Source organism: Salvelinus sp. IW2-2015, linkage group LG18, assembly GCF_002910315.2.
Source record: "Salvelinus sp. IW2-2015 linkage group LG18, ASM291031v2, whole genome shotgun sequence".
NCBI lineage: Eukaryota > Metazoa > Chordata > Actinopteri > Salmoniformes > Salmonidae > Salvelinus > Salvelinus sp. IW2-2015.
In genome coordinates this window covers 38096616-38112557 of record NC_036858.1, presented here as the reverse complement: position 1 = coordinate 38112557, position 15942 = coordinate 38096616, and the positions used below count along the sequence as shown (strand labels likewise).

Sequence of the window (15942 nt, the reverse complement as noted above, 5' to 3'; positions counted from 1 at the left end):
ACACTTAGATTGCACCAAGGTGGACTTTATTTAACTAATTATGTGACGTCTGAATGTAATTGGTTGCACCAGATCTTATTTAGGGGCTTCATAGCAAAGGGTGTGAATACATATGCATACACCACTTTTCCGTTTAAATGTGTTTTTTTAAACAAGTTATTTTTTCAATTTCACTTCACCAATTTAAACTATTTTATGTATGTCCATTACATTAAATCCAAATAAAAATCTGTTTAAATTACAGGTTGTAATGCAACATTTTTTTTTTGCAAGGCACTGTATGAGGGGGCGTTGGAGAACACACAGAGAGAGAGAGAGAGAGAGAGCTGGACTGTTTCACAGGAAGCCATCATCAGTTCCCCCTTCTGCTAAGTGTATTGCACTCCTCAATAGAAATATTGATGTTTCCTGTGTTGCTCACAACATAGGAAAGAAAACGTGGGAAAAAGACAATGGAGTGAAAACAGCAGGCATTTATTGGTGCATCTTAACATTCACCTTAGGCCAGAAAGGGAAAATATAGTCAACATTGGTTCCAGAATACATGTTCTACTGTAAATTATTGGAATTGAATGATGTGACCTGAGAACATGCTAGCTCCTTTCAGCTGTAGTGAAGAAAAAATATTTGATATTCTCCTGGTACTAGTTCTGACAAATCTGCTGACAAAATGCATGGTGACATGTGGTGCACTACCTCTGTATCCACAGGGATGTCAGGGAGCCTGTGATTGTAATGGAATTCATATCTGAGCCATGACTTGAATTAAACAAAATTTGATAAGAAAGTTATCGACAGCCAATGCTATGTTATCGCTTTCACAAAGTATGTCATGTTGATGTAAAAATCCAACATTTCCAGCACTTGATGACCGACTGGTGGGCATGGATTCACATTGAGAGCACAATGCGTCATCTTGTGCAGTAATCATTTGATAAGTTTGACTGTATGAACATAGTTGGAACTCTTTTGGATCAATCAGCTTACAATAATGGCATAACTGTACACATACTGGATTCCTGACATACTTCACTTCACTCTTTGGAAAACACATCAGTTGTGTAGCTTTAAAAAACTGTGTAACGAACGTCGTCGGGAGAAGGAGAGGAGGACCAAGGTGCAGCGTGGTAAGTGTTCATTATTTTAATAAACAACTGAACACTGAACAAAAACAACAAACGAACAGTCCTGTAAGGTGACGAAAAACACTAAACAGAAAATAATCACCCACAACTCAACATGGGAAAACAGGCTACCTAAGTATGGCTCTCAATCAGAGACAACGATAGACAGCTGCCTCTGATTGAGAACCATACCAGGCCAAACACATAGAAATAGAAAACCTAGACCTACAACATAGAATACCCACCCACATCACACCCTGACCAAACTAAAAATAGAAACATACAAAGCAATCTACGGTCAGGGCGTGACAAACTGTGGGTTTGATTGAAATACAAAAAGAAATTGAAGTTCATAAGCACTCAACTCCAAAGGGAGGTGTGGAGGAGAAAAGGGGGGGTAATATACTTTGTATTTCAGGTGTTTCATCATGTTGGCCTCACATTCCTCTCAGTTGAACACATCGTCCCTGTACCAGAGTGACAACTTGACCCACTTCTCTAATCCTACACTACCACAGGATGTGCTGCAAGCGCAACACGTTATCACTCCACTTCACAGCTCCTGCTTCTGTTCATCTGCTTCAGACAAATTGAAGGGAAATTGAGGGTGAAAAAGAGACGGGTATGGAGAAGATAGGCTAAGAACAAAATGGGTCAGCTTCACATCTATTAACAAGCATGTTACATTGAGTCGCAAGAACTAATGACTTTTGGAAACACACCAGTGTTAAAGGGAACACATCACAATCACCCCACCGACCACAATCGTCAATTCAACGTCTGTTCCATTTTGGTTCAATGTAATTTCACTGAAATGACGTGGAAACAATGTTGATTCAACCAGTGTGTGCCCAGTGGGATCAATGCAGTGTGTCCTTACAAAGAAAGGTACAAAAAAACTGGAGAAAAAAAGGAAATGACTACATTTATTTTTTTCTAATCCCGCTGTAATGGCATAGTCTTTGAAGGGTCACAAAGAACTCCTTCCACAAACTCCTATAACTAATATACCCACACACATTGTGTATAACATTCAGTGCTGGCAACCAACTTTCTAAATATAACTGAATGTCCTCAGTATGCCCCTGCCCCTGCTTTATTTGTCAGTGAATTAATATTCTATTGCCAGGGACCAGGGTCGTTTTCCAATCACTGCATCTGAGAGATGAGCCTCGGGGTGGCACTTAATGCATATCAATCTCCCAAGAGCCATCAATAAACTCATCAACATCACCCATCACTGATGTTTATTAAAAGTAAAGAGTGATTTAAGCCCACAGAATGTACAGTATGTTATTTATTCATTGTCTTCTATTACAGACCTCACAGATCACATTCCAGGGATATGAGTTCTTCAGAGTCTTATAAAGATAGGATGGTAATCACAAGGTGACTTGGAAACAGAGCAGCTATTTATTGGCACAACTCTGTAGGTTAAAGCATATTTGTAGTAGCCTAACCTTTCTTTACTTTGTCATAAGAGCTAGTCTTTTGAGTCATGTATTATATTGTGTGAATGATTTCAACACATCTTCATGTCACCACTCCTCCCTCTATTCACCAGCAGATGCCACTCTTTCATTTGTATTAAATCTCATTGTAAATGTTAACTGCTTTGCTTCTATATATATATATATGTATCTTGTCTCTGCTTTTCCTTGACACTTCTGTTATTTTGTTCTTTATCTAGCTTTTTCGTCTTTGTCCCTTGCTGAAATGTCCAAGCACAATGCAAATATAATGCAGTCAGTGCTTGGCAAAGATGCTGCCGTGTTTGCTGTTTTGTGTCTATGTGGCGTCCTCTGGAGGACATTTTACTACATCACACTTTAGTTGACTAAGAGCTTATTGGAACTCTGACAGATGTACTTCCCTCAGATGTTTGTTAAAATTGTCATGGAAAGGTAACACATTTGAGAGATAGTAAATACCCGTGTCTGTGTCCTGAGGTTAAATTTAAGTTATTCACAAACCACGTTTCCATTCAGTTTTTATGCACGTAAAGTCAAACAGTATTAATAAAAATCAAGACAGCTGTGATAGAAACAGGAAGTTTCGATACAATTTTAGAAATGGCGAAAGATAATTTTGGATCTTTTCGCTTCTGTAAAATCAATGATGGGTGAAATGCCAGTGGAACAGCTTTATGCGCAAATATTTATATAATAACCATCATATCGAAGTAAACTTGGACACGATGATATGGTGTGTGGTCCTCCCACTACAACTCAGGAAATCAGGCAGTTTATTCGGCTACAGATGCTATAATTTATGATGAACTTCACAGAGTGGTGAAAGTGCACGGTGATCTTGATGCTCTTTTCCAATACGTATCGATGGTCTGATTCTGGTGACATGATGACCTACGCTTTACTGCCATTTGAAAAATACAAATATTCTCGCTCTTATCTGTGAGCTGTTGGCTAGAGCGCAAGTGCCAAGACCAGAGCAGGCACATTTGCAATTTAATGCAACAGTTTTTGTGAGAAAAAAAACTATTGGTGGGGGGAAAAAAACATGAAAACACATTGAATTTGAGAGTATTTTTCGGTAATGAAAACTTTTGATAAAAAAGTATGTGCACTACATCTTATTTTTATCCGCAACATGTCCATTTGGTGGAAACACACCACTGCTTGGTAAATGCGCATATTTTCTTTATGCGTTTTTTTTATATTCACATGAAAATTTGTCGCCAATTGGATGGAAACCTAGCTAGTGTGGGCACAAGTTCTAGACTTCTGCAGGAAGAGTTACAGCAGATACATTCCACTGAGACCACAGGCATAAAGGCAACACTTGATAAAATGTGGTAAGGTGTAAAGTGAAACCACATCCTGCCAAGATAACAACACACGTGTCATTGGATTTCGTTTAAAAGTTGGATGAAGGAAAACATTGATTACTTTTTTCAAATCCAATCAGTTTTCCATGTTGATACAACATCAATGTTGATACAACTTCAACATCATCACATTGGATTTGTTGTTGTTGTTGAAATTATGTGCCAAGTGGGATTGTTTCAGATGATCCAATATGGCTATTTTACATTTATTAGCCTACACACTGATGTACAAAATAAAATCCATAAATGAGTTTACCCTGATAATTGACTTGTGGAATTAACGTGGTGTCTAACTCCCAGTCCACCATACTGTGAGATTGGAATGCTGTTTCAGTAAAGAAATATTCAGCTTATTCGGAAACAGACTCTTTTGTTGCTATGACAAAAGAGTCAACCAGTATATCGCAGCCAACACTACACTTGTCTGTCCAATGCATGTACATAGTTTGCCTGCGCCATAGCAAGCTGCTCTATGCATTGGTGAAGTCATTTAATGTTGAGCTAAATGTAAAAAAATAAATATTTAAGAGGTTTAAAAAGGAAAGGAGCGACCACTGACTACAACCAAGGTTCAATATCAAACAATGACACAGGCATCCTCTCTTTGACCACGTACAAACAGAGAGAGAATGAGCGGTGGGCAACCTTTTTTACTACCACTGAGTAGGAAGGGGAAGCCATGCAAGCCACCAGCATTGTGACACACCCCACTCAACTTCCCCCTATCTCTAATACTGGAGGTCATATGTGAGGGTGATGGGTGTTCCTCCTTAAACTGCTGTAGAGAAAGAGTGACTATGTATGCATCAGTCACTCAGATACAGAGACCAGCAGCCAGAGGACATGGAGCCAAAACAGATCAAAGAAGGATACCTTGTCAAAAAGGTGAGGGTGATAGAGGAAAACATGTTCCTCTTAAAATACAATTATTACTATAGGTCTTTGTGTTTAACATGGGCCAGAATGTAATACTGTAGATGTGTTGTGGACGGTTTAGTTATTAGAAAATAGATGATCTCACATTTGAGAACGTTAGGGACAAGATCCATCGATGGAGACTCTGACAAGAGCTAGTAACATCAAGTCAGCTGGCACTATATTTGACATGTCCAACTTAAGTTGTCAGTCAAGTGCTCAAATTAAACTGGAAGTTAGTAGATTAGTTCTAGGACTATTTGCATTTGCCCTGAAACTTGATCGCTTCCCACATGAAAAACATAATATAGTGTGTATTATGGTAGAAATACTACAGTATTCACTGTAGTGTTGTTGCGGACTCTACTGCAGTATTTACTTCAGTCCGATAAAAACACAGTTACAGTTTACTATAGTATAAATAATGCAGTAAAAAAAAGAGTAGTATATACTAGAGAAATTACTGTAGTGTTTTTGCCGATTGTAGTATGGTATACTGTAGTATTTACTGTACTGCTTTTGCGGACTGTAATATACTGTAGTATTTACTGTAGTGTTTTGGGGGACATTAATGTAGTATTTACTGTAGTCTTTTTGTTTTATTATCTTTGACATAGAAGTGGGGGGCTTTTTCTTCGAGGAAACCTACTGGAGAAATACTAAGAGAGCAAATGTGCCATAACCTGTAGCTAGGACAAACTGGGTTCTGAACAGAGAATTCAGCGCTTCTGCTCTTGTCTTTAACCATATGCTTTATACATGGCATGTAGGTTTCTTACTTACGGGGTGCACAAATTGGGATATGGGGAGGGGAATGGGCAGAATATATGCAAATTACATACTGTAGTATTTACTATAGCTAAAAAATTTAGTGTTTTTGTGGACTGTAGTGTTTTTGCAGAGGTTTTTGTAGTATTTACTACACTGTTTTTTTGTGGATAATACTGTAGTATTTACTATAGTATTCTACAGTATACTACAACATTCTAAACTAAGTACTACACATGATCGAGGAATAGTACAGTCTGTAGTATAAGTACTACACATGATCGAAGAATAGTACAGTGTAGTACAGTTTTCTACAGCACACTTTGTTTTATGTAAATTAGCTCAGTTTAGAGAGACATGAGCAGATAGCAACAAAACTGTTTCCCCCACAAACAACATTATCTGAAAATAGTCTTCACACTTTGTATTTCTCATGGCCTGACAAATGACTAACTCAGATGATTGGTCGCGTGACTCTTAGTTTGGGGTCAGATGAAGATGGATAACCCATGACCTCACAGGATTAATCATAATCTATATAACTTAATCTATTGATTAGAAGATGATTCTGTCATGTCACATACTATACTGTTCTTTGCGTATAAACTCTTGCCTGTGCTATTATTAAGCATTACAATTGTTATCAGTTGCTCAGTATCATTGGTTCATATTAGTAGAAGTATAGGTAGTGCCTGTGATACTTTTGCATCATAACTCTCTATGGTGAACCTTCATTAACAAAGTTAAGTGAAACGAGAACATTTCACAAAACTGAGTATTGGGTTGATGATTTCCTATGTGTATATTTCCTTTTTGTATGACCTTTTTTTTTGCTCTTGAGTATATTCTCTATTTGTAAGGATTGATTAAGCAACATTGAAATACTAAAATACATTATTCATGTTAGCTATATACATTTCATGCCCAGCATCCAGGCAAGCCGATATGGATTTGATAACACTTTACATGATATTTCTCTAATACCTGTCTATTAACAATGTAATCTACATGTTTCTAATTGCATTGTATTTGTATGTTAGGAACAGAGTTGAGCGGTTGTGGAATATCTGTGGTATAGGGACAGATTAACTTGTGTAATAACAAAAACAGCTCAACTCAATGACTACGCAATTACAATGTGATTACAAATTCTATCAACATGTACATTTCCTCCTTTATTCTTCAGGGCACAGTGCTGAACTCATGGAAGGTGGTGTGGGTGGTGTTGTCTGAAGATGGGGTGGAGTTCTTCAAGAGAAAGACAGACAACGCTCCCAAAGGAATGATCCCACTGAAGGGAGCTGTTCTGACCAGCCCCTGTCAGGACTTCAGCAAGAGGAATGTACGGTCACGTCACCTTTCAGTATTAAATACCAGTGTAAGTGTCTATCATTACTGTAGTGCCCCTCCCCCCCATGTAATGCAACATTGACATTTTCTTGCAGTTTGTTTTTAAGCTGAGAACGGCCAAGAACCAGGACCATTACTTCCAGGCATCCCACCTGGAGGAGAGAGAGTCCTGGGTGAAGGACATCAAGAGAGTCATCACCTGTCTGCAGGGGGACAGAAAGTTCACCAGGAAGTCCACAAGGAGGTCCATTCGCCTCCCCGATACCATCAACCTCAGGTATGACCTATGACCTGACATACAAACTACCTATAATCCATGACTACGCTTACAGGAGCTACGTACAGGTCATTGGGAACTAAGTCATTTGATAACTTACGAAGTCTTGTCTGCTTTCTTGTCTGCCTTTTCTCAGTGAGCTGTACATTCTAATGAGAGACCAGGAGGATGGTGTCAAAGAGCTGAAGCTGGAGAAGGAGAAGAGAGTCTACAATCACTGCTTCACAGGTACACTAGCACATAAATGTATTAGGACTTAGGTGACAGTGGATTTCATTTGAGTCATTGAGTCTCATTGAGATAGATCATACCACTTTTGATTATCTTCTTTATGCATGTCTCTGCAGGTGGTACGGTGGTGGACTGGCTGATCTCTAAGGACAAGGCCAGGAACAGGCCTGAGGCTCTGATGTTGGCTACAGGACTCCTGAATGAAGGTTTCCTGCAGCCCGCAGGGGACCTGTCCAAAGAGGCGGTCGAGGGAGGGGCAGAGTCTGCCGTCCTCGATGATCCAGATGCACTCTATTACTTTGTGAGTGGATGGGTTGATTGTTGTTGTTAGTAATGTAGCTGCTAGTCTCAATATATTATTCCATATATGCTAGAAGATATGGAGATATATTGGTCCTTTGCTAGAAGACCACACAGACTGGGATATGTTTGAACACTTCTGATGTTAGAAACATATATGTACTGTACGTACAGTACCAATCAAAGGTTTGTACACACCTACTCATTCAAGGGTTTTTATTTATTTTTACTATTTTCTACTTTGTAGAATAATAGTGAAGACATCAAAACTATGAAATAACACATATGGAATCATGTAGTAACCAAATAACTCTTTAACAAATCAAAAAATATTTTAGAGACTTCAAAGTAGCTACCCTTGATGACAGCTTTGCCCACTGTTGGCCTTCTCTCAACCAGCTTCACCTGGAATGATTTTCAAACAGTCTTGAAGGAGTTCCCACACATGCTGAGCACTTGTTGGCTGCTTTTCCAACTCATCCCAAACCATCACATTTGGGTTGAGGTCGGGTGATTGTGGAGTCCAGGTCATCTGATGCAGCACTCCATCACTCTCCTTATTGGTCAAATAGCCCTTACACAGCCTGGAGGTGTGCTGAGTCAATGTCCTGTTGAAAAACAAATGATAGTCCCACTAAGCGCAAACCAGATGGGATGGTGTATCGCTGCAGTATTCTGTGGGAGCCATGGAGGTTAAGTGTGCCTTGAATTCTAAATAACTCACTGACCGTGTCAGCAGCAAAGCACCCCCACACCATCACACATCCTCCCCCATGCTTCACGGTGGGGAACACACATGCAGAGAACATCCGTTCACTTACTCTGCGTCTCACAAAGACACGGCGGTTACAACCAAAAATTTATAATTTGGACTCATCAGACCAAAGGACAGTTTTCCACCTGTCTAATGTCCATTGCTGGTGTTTCTTGGCCCAAGCAAGTCTCTTCATCTTATTGTTGTCATTTAGTCGTTTTTCTTTTGCAGCCATTCGACCTTGAAGGCCTGATTCACGCAGTCTCCTCTGAGCAGTTGATTTTGAGATGTGTCTGTTACTTGAACTCTGAAGCATTTATTTGGGCTGCAATTTCTGAGGCTGGTCTAATTAACTTATCCTCTGAAGCAGAAGTAACTCTGGGTCTTCCTTCCCTCATGAGAGCCAGTTTTTTCATAGTGCTTGATGGTTTTTGCGACTGCACTTTAATACATTGTTCTGATTGACTGACCTTCATGTCTTAAAATAATGATGGACTATTGTTTCTATTTGCTTATTTGAGCTGTTATTGCCATAATATGGACTTGGACTTTTACCAAATAGGGCTATCTTCTGTTTACCACCCCTACCTTGTCACAACACAACTGGCTCAAACGCATTAAGAAGGAAAGAAATACCACAAATTAACTTTTATCATGGCATACCTGATAATTTAAATGCATTCCAGGTGACTACCTCATAAAACTGGTTGAGAGAATGCCAAGCGTATGCAAAGCTGTCATCAAGGCAAAGGGTGGCTATTTGAAGAATCTCAAAAAACACTTTTTTGGTTACTACATGATTCCATATCTGTTATTTCATAGTTTTCATTATTCTACAATGTAGAAAATAGTACAACTAAAGAAAAACCCTTGAATGAGTAGGTGTGTCCAATATTTTGACTGGTATTGTATGTAAAAGCTACAATGTATTATAAGTGAGTTTTAAATTATGAGATAATACTGTATCCAAATGTGAATTTACATTGTATGGTGTGTTGCAGGCAGACAGTGGGTTCTTCTGTGAAGGCTACTCCAGTGATGAAGACGTGATTCTGAAGGAGGAGTTTCGGGGTAACATAATAAAACAGGGCTGCTTACTCAAACAGGTAAGACTGGAAACCCTGTGTAAACACTCATTGAATATCTAGGTGATGAACAATTGTGAATATTACCGGATTATCAGTTCGCCAGCAGCATACCACCCTGCATCCCACTGCTGGCTTGCTTCTGAAGCTAAGCAGGGTTGGTCCTGGTCATTCCCTGGATGGAAAACCACATGCTGCTGGAAGTGGTGTTGGAGGGCCAGCAGGAGGCACTTTTTCCTCTGGTCTAAAAAAAATATCCCACTGCCCCAGGGCAGTGATTGGGGACATTTCCCTGTGTAGGGTGCCGTCTTTCGGTTGGGACGTTAAACGGTTGTCCCGACTCTCTGAGGTCATTAAAGATCCCATGGCACTTAACGTAAGAGTAGGGGTGTTAACCCCGGTGTCCTGGCTAAATTCCCAAGCTGTCTCTCATACCATCACAGTCACCTACTCATCCCCCTCCTCTCCCCTGTAACTATTCCCCAGGTCGTTGCTGTAAATGAGAATGTGTTCTCAGTCAACTGACCTGGTAAAATAAATAAAAAATCTGATATTTTGGGATGTCCTGAATGATGCTTTATTCCATACTTAAAGGGGCAATCTGCAGGCAGAAATTGTGTAAAGTGTTAAGTCTATAAAAAGGATGTCTGCGATGAAGGAAGTGAAAGTACCCCACACACACCACCATATCTGTGGTCGGTGCTGTTTTCACAACTGATAGTAATCAGAAACAGAACCGTCCATAAGGCTTTGTTTTCATGCTCTCTTTTCCCCCCCAGGGTCATCGGAGGAAAAACTGGAACGTGCGGAAGTTCATCCTCCGGGATGATCCTGCTTATATTCACTATTACGACCCCACCAAGGTACAGGATTACAGCAGAGTGGAACATGACACAAAATTATTTTCAATTTCAATATAATTTTTCAAGAACATAACATGAAAAATGTGTCTTTCTCAATCTTTCCCTTGCTCTTGGCTAATGCCTTTCGTTCATCTCCATCCTGACTTTGTCTCTCTAGCTAATCTGTTATTTTCTCTCTCTCTTTGCCCTCAATCCCTTTTTCTCCCCCTTCCCCACCCTCTCTTTCTGTAGGGTGATGAGAACCCTTTGGGCTCTATCCACCTGCGAGGGTCTGTGATCACAGCAGTAGAGTTTGTTCCTGAGGGTGAGTTAATTACACCGATCCAAATCCCACACTGACTACATTTACATGCTCAGTAATAATTCGATATTAAACTGATTATGGCAGCAGGCAGATTATGCAATAGTCATGTAAACTCCTTACTCTGCTTATCTTAATTAAAACACCTGTTTTTTTTTGTTGTAATCTTTCAAATTATTAGAACAGTGGCAAGAAAAAGTGTGTGAACCCTTTTGAATTACCTGGATATCTGCATAAATTGGTCATAACATCACGTCTGATATTCATCTAAGTCACGACAATAGTCAAACACAGTGTGCTTAAACTAATAACACACAAGTTATTGTATTTTTCTTGTCTATATTGAATACATAATTTAAACATTCACAGTGTAGGTTGGAAAAAGTATGTGAACCTCTAGGCTAATGACCTCCAAAAGTGAATTGGAGTCAGGATTCAGCTAAACTGGAGTCCAATCAATGAGACGAGATTGGAGATGTTGGTTAGAGTTGCCCTGCCCTACAAAAAAACACCCACAACATGTACGTTTGCTATTCACAAGAAGCATTGCCTAATGTGAACCATGCCTCGAACAAAAGAGATCTCAGAAGACCTAAGATTAAGAATAGTTGACTTGCATAAAGCTGGAAAGGGTTACAAATGATCTCCAAAAACCTTGATGATCATCAGTTCACGGTAAGACAAATTGTCTATAAATGGAGAACATTCAGCACTGTTGCTACTCTCCCTAGGAGTGGCCATCCTGCAAAAATGACTGCAAGATCACAGCACAAAATGCTCAATGAGGTTGAAAAGAATCCTAGTGTGTCAGCTAAAGTCTTAAAAAATCTCGGGAACACGCTAGCATCTCTGTTGACGAGTCTACGATACGTAAAACACTAAATAAGAATGGTGTTCATGGGAGGACACCATGGAAGAAGCCACTGGTGTCCAAAAAAAACATTGCTGCACGTCTGAAGTTCGCAAAAGAGCACCTGGATGTTCCACAGCACTACTGGCCAAAAATTATGTATACAATCTTTATATGTCTGAACTCAAAATCAAATATGCTTCCCGAAAATAAAATGGTCGCTGTGGTAGAACATTTATTTTGATTATTTTGATTTTCTGCATTAATCAGAATGCCATAAGGTAGCCTATTTTTAGATGTGTCCATATAAATAGGTTTATTAGGGAAATCGTTCTTCTTGCAAGGCATGTAAACGTTGTAATCAAACTATTATATTAATCTGACTATCTCCCACAATAATCACATTATTGTATGCATGTAACTGTACTCACTGACTTAGTGCTCGATTCATTGAGGTTGTTTTGGCGGTGTCAGAGGTGGAACTGAGTTAGAGCTGTCAAATCCACAAGTGGCTCCAGGCATTATACCTAAAGATACCATTGCCCATGCAGCCTTGTTTACAAGTTTGAAAACACTAGAATGTGACATATAATCTACACCTTGATTAGGATTGTAGAAATACTCATTATTTTGTTTCATGAGTTTTTAATTTGAGTGTAATTATGGCCTACACTTTCTCATTCTGAACTACGTGAATGGGGTGGGTGTGGTTTCGTGACCATGATCACAAGAGCAGCTGCTCACCGATTTGACTGCTCCAACCCAGTTCCACCTCTGACACCGCCAAAACATCCACTATGCAGGTGTCTGCTATCCCGGTTAATGCTTGATCTGATTGAATCTAGGCCTAGGACTATGAAGTGTACTGTTTACTGTTAGCAATTTCCTTTTAACTCTTTTGACAATTTTTTCTTCTTCATTGTTTCTTGGTTCAGCCAAGAGGTATGATGTTGATGGGAATCTCTTTGAGATCATCACTTCAGATGACACACACTATTTCTTACAAGCGACTACACCCGAAGAGAGGAAGGAGTGGATCAAAGCCATCCACACTGTGTCTAAAACCGGAAAATAATCACAACAGGCCACACAGCTAATTTGAACAACTTACATTGAGGGATATGGATTATGGTTGGCGTGTACAAATACTTGTTGCAGAGCCAGAAGGAATCTGAATTTAAATAATTTAGCCATAGAATTTGAAGGATGAATGACTGATCCAAAATTCAGCTTTTACGAGTTGTATGTTTCTTATTGTATTTATGTTGAATGATTACACATTTCCTGTACATATAGATAAAATGCACCCTCACATGTTTTTCATAATTCACCATGATGTGGGTGCACTCTCACCTTTAGATATGAGATACAGGCAGACTGTGAAGGGTACAATGTTCTGTGTAGAAAGGCGTGAAGTTCTGTAATGGTTTCTGGTGTGGCCTTCTGCTTTTCCATCCAGCAGCCTGAAAGAAATAGGACAGTTAGAAGAATCTCACCATTGCAGACAGTTCCTATGACTGAACAAACACGTATCATATCCTGCCTTTGAGGACCCTTGTCACTCTGTGGTTTTCATGATGTTCTTATCCCATATCACGTGATATGCACATTGTCTATCTACTGACTGTATATCGCTGTGTTCTAAATCGAGTGTCTGTCAAAAAGTATCAATTAAATATCTACTCTTTGTCTCCACCTTCTGGTTTCTGTCAAAAAGTAAATGTCCAAAAAAGTTAGAGTTTTCAAACAACCCAGAATTGTGTGCCCCTACTATTTGACATGTGCCTTTGACTCTCCTCGTGTTAATCTACTCCGACCGGGCGTTATGACATCCTGAAAGATGTAATGCCTCCCGAATACAATAAAAAGGCAGGGTTCAGAACTTTCATGAAAAGCAGAATAGCAAACATATCATATCAAACTGTGCCTTTCCAAATCATGTCCAATCAATTTAATTGTCCACAGGTGCACTCCATTCAATTTGAAGAAACATCTCAAGGATGATCAATGGAAACAGGATGCACCTGAGCTCAATTTCGAGTCTCATAGCAAAGGGTCAGAATACTTACAGTACCAGTCAAAAGTTTGTACACAACTACTCATTCAATGGTTTTTCTTTATTTTTACTATTTTCTACATTGTAGAATAATAGTGAAGAAATCAATACTATGAAATAACACATATGGAATCATGTAGTAACCAAATAAGTGTTAAACAAATCAAAATATATTTTATATTTTAGAATCTTCAAAGTAGCTACCCTTTGCCTTGATGAGAACTTTGCAGACTCTTGGCATTCTCTCAACCAGCTTCATGAGGTAGTCACCTGGAATGCATTTCAATTAACATGTGTGCCTTGTTAAAAGCTAATTTGTTGAATTTCTTTCTTCTTAATGCGTTTGAGCCAATCAGTTGTGTTGTGACAAGATAGGTTTGGTATATTTGGTAAAAGACCAAGTCCATAATATTTCATTAACAGCTCAAATAAGCAAAGAGAAAAGACAGTCCATCAATACTTTAAGACATGTGTTACGTGCCTCCTAAGAGAAGGGAGGTGCAGGAATCAGGAGCAGGAGAGCAAGGAAGTCCCAGTGGCACAATCGTTTATTTAGAAGTCCCAACTCAACAAGGGGGGTAACACGGGGGGGTAACACGCCCAAACGAAGTCGCCACACACAGGGAAATAAACGCAACACACGGAGGAGAAACATCTACTCCTAAACACATTCCAAAATGGTACAACTACCATGAGAAAGAAAACCCTCTGGTGCAAACACGCACCCCTAACAAAGTAACAACAGCAAATAATCATGCAAAAAGACTAGCAGGCAGCGGAGGATAATAAACCCACCGAAATTAACTAATAGGACACAGGTGTAAACAAAACAGACAGACACAAACAAAAAGGACAAATTGGATCGGTGGCAGCTAGTAGGCCGGCGACGACGACCGCCGAGCACCGCCCGAACAGGGAGAGGAGCCACCTTCGGTGGAAGTCGTGACGTCATGAGGGTCAGTCAATCAGGAAAGTTTCTTCAAGTGCAGTCGCAAAAACAAACAAGAACTTTGATGAAACTGGCTCTCATGTGGACCGTCACAGGAAAGGAAGACCCAGAGTTACCTCTGCTGCAGAGGATAAGTTCATTAGAGTTACCAGCCTCAGCAGCACAAATAAATGCTTCAGAGTTCAAGTAACAGACAAATCTGAACATCAACTGTTCAGAGGAGACTGCATGAATCAGGCCTTTATGGTCAAATTGCTGCAAAGAAACCACTACTAAAGGACACCAATAAGAAGAAGAGACTTGCTTGGGCCAAGAAACATGAGCAATGGACATTAGACCGGTGAAAATCTGTCCTTTGGTCTGATGAGTCCAAATTTGTAATTTTTCTGTGTCTTTGAGATGCAGAGAAGGTGAACGTATGATCTCCGCATATGTAGTTCCCACCGTGAAGCATGGAAGAGGAGGTGTGATGGTGTGGGGGTTGTTTGCTGGTGACACTGTTAGTGATTTATTTAGAATTCAAGGCACACTTAACCTGCATGGCTCCCACAGCATTCTGCAGCAACCATCCCATCTGATTTGCGCTTAGTAGGACTATCATTTGTTTTTCAAAAGGACAATGACCCAAAACTCACCTCCTGGCTGTGTAAGGACTATTTGACCAAGAAGGATTGCTGCATCAGATGATGTGGCCTCCACAATCACCCAACCTCAACCCAATTGAGATAGTTTGAAATGAGTTGGACTGTGAGTGAAGGAAAAGCAGCCAACAAGTGCTCAGCATATGTGGGAACTCTTTCAAGACTGTTGGAAAAACAATTCTAATAGGAATTACCCACCACTTTGTAAGACAGCATAATGTGACTTGCAGGCCTGATGTGGCCTGTAAACTATGAGTTTCAGGCCACTGTATTAGAGCAAAACTATAACCATCCCAAAGAACCATAACATCAGGTTTTCTGGGCATTGTAACGGCTGTCGTCGGAAGAAGGTGAAGACCAAAACGCAGCGTGGTAAGTGTTCGTCATGTTTAATAGAAACTGAACACTAAAAAGCAAAAACAACAAAGTGACAACCGAAACAGCTCCGTCAGGTGCAACACACTAAACAGAAATTAATCACCCACAACACAAAATGGGAAAACAGGCTACCTAAGTATGGCTCCCAATCAGAGACAACGATAGACAGCTGCCTCTGATTGGGAACCACACCAGGCCAAACACATAGAAAACCAACAACATAGAAAAAAGAACATAGACTGCCCACCCTAGTCA

General features: G+C 39.8%; 1 protein-coding gene across 1 annotated transcript; it reads left to right on the top strand.

Moving 5' to 3' along the window:
* Positions 1-4718: 4718 nt before the first annotated feature.
* Positions 4719-13358, top strand: LOC111977326 (pleckstrin). Its single transcript, XM_024006701.2, has 9 exons — positions 4719-4854; positions 6839-6994; positions 7098-7279; positions 7416-7507; positions 7627-7811; positions 9566-9670; positions 10429-10512; positions 10744-10816; positions 12599-13358. Exons 1-9 carry the CDS (start codon positions 4771-4773, stop codon positions 12736-12738), a joined length of 1101 nt encoding a protein of 366 aa, XP_023862469.1. The 5' UTR covers positions 4719-4770; the 3' UTR covers positions 12739-13358.
* Positions 13359-15942: the final 2584 nt, after the last annotated feature.

Coding starts and splice junctions, on each gene's coding strand:
- LOC111977326 (XM_024006701.2), top strand. CDS start 4,771: ATGCATCAGTCACTCAGATACAGAGACCAGCAGCCAGAGGACATGGAG. Junction 4,855..6,838: donor AAGGATACCTTGTCAAAAAG/GTGAGGGTGATA, acceptor TTTATTCTTCAG/GGCACAGTGCTGAACTCATG. Junction 7,812..9,565: donor CAGATGCACTCTATTACTTT/GTGAGTGGATGG, acceptor GGTGTGTTGCAG/GCAGACAGTGGGTTCTTCTG.